The 7,885-nt window shown below is 30.8% G+C and overlaps 1 protein-coding gene and 1 long non-coding RNA gene across 2 annotated transcripts; one reads left to right on the plus strand and one right to left on the minus strand.

The window, feature by feature from the left end:
- Nucleotides 1-693: 693 nt before the first annotated feature.
- On the minus strand, nt 694-1,340 carry LOC137821758 (uncharacterized). The gene is made up of 2 exons (XR_011082876.2): nt 1,034-1,340; nt 694-929 (listed from the first exon to the last, which is right to left on the minus strand). It is a non-coding gene; the product is annotated as an uncharacterized LOC137821758 (long non-coding RNA).
- Nucleotides 1,341-6,182: 4,842 nt separating this feature from the next.
- Nucleotides 6,183-7,284, plus strand: LOC137821337 (Heavy metal transport/detoxification superfamily protein). Its single transcript, XM_068625885.2, has 2 exons — nt 6,183-6,788; nt 6,883-7,284. The coding sequence occupies exons 1-2, from the start codon at nt 6,632-6,634 to the stop codon at nt 7,176-7,178; spliced, it is 453 nt and encodes a 150-aa protein (XP_068481986.1). The 5' UTR covers nt 6,183-6,631; the 3' UTR covers nt 7,179-7,284.
- Nucleotides 7,285-7,885: the final 601 nt, after the last annotated feature.

Here is a 7,885-nt window from a genome sequence, read left to right on the forward strand (position 1 = left end):
GTTCATTAGGGTCTTGTTTCTCCTTTCAGCAACACCATTTTGTTGAGGAGTACCGGGCATGGTGTATTAGTTCACAATCCCCCTGGCTTTTACAAAACTCATAAAATGGACCAGGGGCTTGTCCCAAATCAGTATGTCTACCATAGTATTCACCTCCTCTATCTGATCGCACAACTTTTATTTGAAGATCAAGTTGTTTTTCAACTTCAGTTTTATAATCTTTAAAAGTTGTAAGTGATTCAGATTTTTCCTTAATGAGATACAAGTACATGTAACGAGAATAATCATCTATAAAAGTGATAAATGAATTATGTCCTGTTATTCGAACGATGCTGTAAGGGCCACTAATGTCAGTATGAATAAGTTCTAATAATTTTGATCTCCTAGTGGCACCTTTCTTAGTCGTGGATGTCATTTTGCCTTTGAGGCATTTGACACATGTTCCAAAATCAGTGAAATCGAGAGATGGTAAGACTTCATCCTTCACAAGTCGAGATAAGCGATCTCGTGAAATATGGCCTAAACGTTGATGCCACAACATGGATGAAGTTTCTAAGTCTCGTTTTCTCTTGGTCTTTGTTAAGTTCTCATTAATATTATATGATAACAAAGATTTGGAGAAGCTATCATCTAGTTCTAACTTATAGAGACCGTTATCCAGAAAACCAGTACCAAAACAATTGAGAATTTAAAGAAATAGTAAGTTTGTCATGACCATGGGAAACATAAAAACCATCAATGTCTAACTTTGGTCCTGATACAAGATTCTGAGTAATTTCGGGAATATATAAGGTATCAAAAAGTTTAATACATTTTACAGTTTTCATAAGTAATTCTAAGGTTCCCACAACTTCGACAAATAGTTCTTGTCCATTCCCCATCTTAAGTGTTCTTTGGTTTCTTTCCAGCTTCCGGATTGTAAGGAATCCCTGGATTGAATTGGTCACATGAACCATAGAACCAAAGTCAAACCACCAAGTATTAGTTGGAACATTTAAATTAAAGGACTCAATTATCATATTTAGATGATTACCTTTCTTAGCTAGTCACTCCTTAAAGCTTGAGCACTTAGATTGCTTATATCCTACCTTGCGGCAGAACTTGCAGTAGGACTTGCTAGTGGATTTGTTAGAGCTGGAGGGTGCACTTGCATCAGTTTTAGGGACCTTATTAGATTCCTTTTCAATAGAATTTGCCCTTCCGCTTCTTTGATTCAGTAGCCACGAGGTAAGCAACATCTGGTTTCTCCAGCTTTAGGCGCTCTTCTTCTTGAACAGTCATAGCAATCAACTCACTCATGGACCATTTGTCCTTCTGAGTATTATAGTTGACTTTGAAGGCTTCAAACGCAGAAGGAAGAGAAGTCATAATGAAGTGGACTAGGAAACCTTCACTGATTTTCACCAGTCAAGGTCTCAATTTCCATATTAGGGGTTGGTTAGACGACGAATTAAGATACTTAGGCTAAGGAAAAAGTTAGAGTGACATAGGGAAACTTAGATCTAAAGCGGACATAAGTAAGAACCATTATGATAATGAAGGTGTGATAAAATCTATTATAACATTAAAATAATAGACTAGATTAGGTTCTACTTAAATAATCAGCTTTCACTTTGGTTAATTACCAATTATTTAAGCATAATGAACAATTATAAGTAAGGTATGTGCAATAAGAATGTGACACATCATCTTTGGACAGAAGTGAACATTTAAGCTTATGCACATATTAAGTTTGCAAAACACAAGTGCAACAAACATCGTTGGACAGAATAGAAATAATTGTGTTTTTAGGCAAATGTCATGTGAATATTTAATAATTAAGTGTACTCACAAGTAAGTGAATGTGCTTAATTAGACTCAAATAACAAGACATAACCCATCATCGTTGGACAGAAGGGAGACTCCTGTTATTAAGTTTAAGCAAAAATTTTAATTTTAATTTTGTCAAACTTAATATAGATATATATATATATATATATATATATTAAGAGTTTAACAAAATAAGTATTTTTTTTAAACATAATTACGGTATCATGAGATTTACCATATTTAATTCGATAAATAAAAGAAAACGCGTAAATATGTTACTCGTAAACTCGATAAGGTGAGTAGCGGAATATTAAGGATTTGATTTTAGATTTGGTCTTCAAAATTTTAATTAGATTGATATGTTTCCAAGTTTGACACGACTGCTATTTTCGAAAATAGTAATAATAATAATAATACCCAAAAATTAATAAGGCAAGAATATACTATCCTAAATAAGGAAAAACTTGGAGACTAAGATATCAATTTTTATTTTTATTTTTTTAGGAAAACACAATCAAATCAAATCCATTCCTAATTAAGGGAATCAATTGTATTTCGAAAATTTGAATTAAGGAAAAATATTATTTTCGAAATTTCCTAATTAAGGGAATAATTAATTTCCGAAAATTCTTTATTCCTAATTTTTGAAAATTCATACGAACAACAAATAATGATGATGAACATAGAATCAAAATTAATTCCATTCCAAATAAGAGAATACTCACGAAAATTATGAAGAACACATAACATTCATATTAAATTTTAATTTTCAAAATCTTAAAATAATTATGGATCTCGAAAAAATTCAAATTTATTTTTATGATATCAAGGTGGATTTTCGAAAATAAGTGGTTCAATAATATACCAAAATAAAAACATCGAAAATCAATAGGTTGAATCAAAATCTTCGTTTCTTCCAAATTTAGGGAAAACAAAAGAAGAATCGATTAAGCAACATAAACGCTCTGATACCACATGTTGGATTAGGATTCCTCAATCATATAATGAAACGAGAATAATGATGATTAAATAATACCTGGTAGACCCGTGATCGTATGGCTGAGGGACGAAGACATGATCTTGATCGGGTTCCCCTTTAGGGTGTATCGCTTAGAATGGAATTATGTGAGTAGAGAGACAAAGAGATGAGAGGCTCGAAAATCCCTTTAGGGAATGAGTTTCGGCCGTGTGATGTTAGAATATGAGGGTGTCTCTTTAGTTGTCTGGTATTCTCTATTTATAATACACCCAAGGGGAAACCCTAATTATTTATGGTAATAGTAATTACGTCCATCAAGTAATTACCAATAATATAATAGGATAATTATGGTAATTGATCAATTAATAAGATAAATAATCGTGAGGTGCCACATAATATTCTTACAACAAGAAAATAAAAGAAGAGATGAAAAGTTAGAGAAAGCTTATGGATGATGGTGGTGGTCACGCTACTTGGAGTGGTGGGAGACTAAAAAAAGAGAACACTCAAAACTGACTAAACACAAGATGATCAATGGTGAAGAGTTGTCACTTGAAGTGCACAACACCCAAGATAAGATCCAAAAAGAGAGCACTCAAGACTTACTAAACACTCTGACATAGTTTTTTTTCTATTTTCAATTCAATGTGAAAATACATAAGGCAAGACACCCTTTATATAAGAGAAAGTGACTTAGGGAGCAAAATTGAGAGGGGTAAGGGTGTCATTTGTGAGAAACCTTCTAGAAGGTAGGTCAAAGTAGAGAACATCCCAAACTAGCCTACATCTTCTAAAAACTAGGTTAAGGGGCGGTTTTGGAAAGGATTTCTAGGAGCTAGATTTTTTGTGGGTTTGACACAAGCCCAATATTATATTAAATACACCTTATTTTAACTTATTCTTATAATTAGAACCCAAAGTAAGCTTAATTTATTTACTTGATCTTGTCTTGTAAAAGATATCATAAAAAAGAACAACTGATATTCTGGTACATGCTTCTTTTGCCTTAAAATATGTGTCGTGTTATCTACTTATTGAGTTGAATTGTACTACTATTTACCTAAAAAGATCATCACTCGTACACAACCGGTCAATTATTACACCATATTGAATCCAAGTGTTGGTGGTTGTTAAGATAAAATTTGAAGTGCATGCATATACGGCTGAAAAACACACCTAAACAAAATGATAAAATTTATAAATTTAGGTACCCTGGTTGTGTCAAATCATAACAGGGTCCAATAGTCTATTACATGAATGGCGTGGACCCTTAAATTCGATTTGCATTTACTCAAGTATCTTCTAGAGTTCAACACCACACCACTCAAGTGATTCATTTCCCTGCCTTGCGGGATTAGATTAAATACAAATTTTGTCTTATTCACCAATTTTAGATTTCCTTTATCACCAAGTTTATTTTCATGGATACTTAGAACTTTTGCTATTGAAGCCATGTGTCACAGTGTAGCAAACCCAAATTCGTTGTGCCTTTGTTTATGCGTTGTGTTCCTTTCTTTCTCCATAATTTTAATGTCTCCACAGCACCTCTTTAGCATACCCCTCAGACCAAAGTGTATTCTTTGACAGGTGGACAATTGCTACGGGACAATCCATGAAGAGTATGAAGCTCTGTTGTCACCATGCTGCCACGTGGCTTTCAAATCAACGACTGGGGTCTCCACAAGCAAGTGATTGTGACATCTTTCTGCAACGTGTCAGCTGCTGATGCCATGCAACTATCAAAGCTTTAACCCTCAATTATTCATGCATGGTTACAAAATATTAGGTGGATTTTTTCAAACTTATGACGGAGGACACTATTTCATCTTCCCCACATCGCAGTATATCTTTTACTAATGGAATAATTACTTTCAAATTTCGTGTCCTCCAAGCATTCAACTCACGTCCCTCTAAAATATTATGTATGATGCATTTATAATACAACTAAATATTGATTCTGGAGGCAAAACAGCTTTGTACTTTTATGTTATGGCTGATATGTTTTAATTTATGTGCTCAACAAACATTGCACCTTCATTGTCTGGAAGATGATAGGCTATTTATTATGTTCAGCAGTAGGGACAGAAATATAATCTTTCACACATTCTTTCTAACCTATTTTTCATCATTCATTGAAATTTATAAAAATATATATAAGATTGTGAATGAGACCCATTACATAAAAAATTAGATCCACAAAATTTATAATTTTTTTATAGATTTCGGCTAGTAATTACAATTTTTAGAAAATTAAAACCACTATTTTAATAAGAATATTAATATTTATATATACTATATATAATTTTAATAACTAAGTATATTATTATATTTTGATACCCCACATTTTTATATATACTCTATTAACAATCATAATTTATTTCTATTTCTTTTTATATACTATTATATATCAATGACTATGCTGATATATATATATATATATATATATAAACTATATTTTTCTTCTCTTTTTTTCTCATAGGTGCCAAATAAGTTTCATGGTGTTTTAGAGTTTTTCAATCCAATTAGTAAAATCTCTATCTAGCTATTACAACTACTCCTTCTGGATGAACATTGAATTGAGATCCAATTCTTCTTTAGTTAATAATTGAAACTTAGTTTTTATTTATTAAGCGGTAAGTATAAATTTAAATACAAAATATATGAATTGTTCTCGTATATAACCTTTAACAGTTGAGTTCAAAAGACAATTTAAATACATTTTTTTATTTAAATACATAACCTTTAAGATTTAAAAAAAAAATTATAAAGAAATTGTAAACTTTAAAATAAACAATAACTCAAATATAATAATTGACCATAATAATATTATTTTAAAAGAGTTGAAGATAAGAACATTAACACTAAAATATGACCTATCATAATAGTTTAGATTCTCTTAAAAAAAATTAATGTATGTTGTAACAGATGAGTCATCCAAATACCAATATTTAGTTTGAATATCAACCTAAATCCAAAAATTTATAAATATACTCACTTAATCTTATCGGACTCATTAAATATTTTTTTTATATTTTTTCTAAATTTTTATTAATTTAAACGTGAGATAACCTTTTAGAGGTGGATCTACAATTCCACTCCATTGATGAAACTCAACAATCCTTCAACAAAATATAATCTATTATTGACTAGGACAGGCCAACCTCTATTATTGATTGTTTAATTGTCTTTATATAAAAATACCTCATAACTCCACATGGATGATGAATAACGTAAGAGTAATAATGTATTTACAACCCACCTTTTTTATACTGCATTTCAACTTTTAATATTTTTTATATTATTTAATTCTAAATTTATTTTTTGTATAATATTTATTTTTAAATTCATCATATCAAAAGTTATATACAATTCTAAATTATAAAGATTAAAAATTATCAAAGTATCATTTTGGACAGACAAGGAGTTAAGGTACCGTGGCCTCCTCATAAATATCAATCACTTCACTTAATTAATTAGTTCGTATCCTTTCTGTTTGTTATGACAGTGTTCACTTGGTCACAAATTGTTTCTCACGGCATATATATCCTACCATATGAAACAAAAAGGAAAAACGACTACTTTTTTTTTTAATATTTTCTCTCACATTAAATCACTCTTTCTTAATAATAAACTTCAACTTAAGCCATAGATTTTCTTCTTATTTGACATAGCCAGATTGGGTGATTATTGACTATATATACACGTACCCACTCACAAAGGTTTGCATTATTATTTACCAATACCACCTAATTAATTATCACTGTATATATATAGATCCTAGAGTTTACATAATTAAGAGTAAGCATAGATCAACTTGAGCTGTGTCACAAGGAAAATCAGAAGATGGGAGTACAAGGCACTTTGGAATACTTCTCTGACTTACTCAGCAGTACCAAAAAGAAGAAGAAGAAGAAGCAAATACAAACTGTAGCTCTGAAAATCAGAATGGACTGTGAAGGCTGTGCACGGAAGGTTAAGCATGTTCTTTCTGGTGTTAAAGGTACTTCTTCTTCCCTAAAACTAGGATCATACCTTAATTATCTCCTTCACTTCATGAACTTGTTTGGATAATGGAAAACTTAACAACTGAATAGGAGCTAAATCGGTGGAAGTGGACTTGAAGCAGCAGAAAGCAACGGTGACAGGATATGTTGAGGCAAAGAAAGTTCTTAAGGCTGCTCAATCTACTAAGAAGAAGGTTGAGCTCTGGCCATACATTCCGTACACTATGGTGGCTAACCCTTATGTTTCTCAAGCCTATGATAAGAAGGCACCTCCTAATATGGTCAGGAAGGTGGCTGACACCGCCAACATGTCAGAAACCACCGTGGATGACCGCTACATTCAAATGTTCAGTGATGAAAACCCAAATGCCTGCTCTATCATGTAATTATGTAGTCAATTTCACATTCAGTATATAAGAAATATGTATTAAAGAAGGCTATGGTTTTGTACGTTTCTGTAAATATTGTGATCGATAATTTTGCTTCCTTGGATTTTGGTGTATAATTTTCCTTTTCTTTTTTTTAAGAGAAGAGATTAAATATATTAAAAAATTATTTCTAATATTCTTATCTCTGTGAAATTTCTAACATCATAAATATGTGTTACACCTAAGTAAACACACAATTACCAAACCAATAAATTATTGTTATACCTTTCAAATATAAGACCATTTATTATATTTATATTCACAGTGTGAAAATAGACTCGGTAAATTTGTAATGAATCATATTTCAAATTAATTACAACTTTTAGTTTGGTTTCAACATACGTCGAGTTAAAGTAATTTTAAATTAAGATAATTAAATTTAAAATATATAACTATAATATGTACTTGGAAATTTTAAATTATATTAATAAAATAATTGGAAATTTTAAATTACATCAATAAAATAATTGGAAATTTTAAATTATGTTAATAAAATAATTTTAATTTTAAGATACGATCATTAGATTTATCAAATAGTTCGTGTCTATCCACGTATCACCTTAACCAATTTTTTCTTTCAAAAATAAAACAATATATACAAGATAAACACTTCAGGGGTGATCCAACCCATTTCCATAAACAAAGATAACTTGGTGAAAATCATC

Source organism: Phaseolus vulgaris, chromosome 9 (genome assembly GCF_051622355.1).
Source record: "Phaseolus vulgaris cultivar YP4 chromosome 9, ASM5162235v1, whole genome shotgun sequence".
NCBI classification, from domain to species: Eukaryota; Viridiplantae; Streptophyta; class Magnoliopsida; order Fabales; family Fabaceae; genus Phaseolus; species Phaseolus vulgaris.

What these genes read in the sequence shown, in the direction of transcription:
- LOC137821337 (XM_068625885.2), top strand. Translation starts at nt 6,632, where the DNA reads ATGGGAGTACAAGGCACTTTGGAATACTTCTCTGACTTACTCAGCAGT. An exon ending in TGTTCTTTCTGGTGTTAAAG is followed by an intron (nt 6,789 to 6,882) that starts GTACTTCTTCTT and finishes ACAACTGAATAG; the next exon opens with GAGCTAAATCGGTGGAAGTG.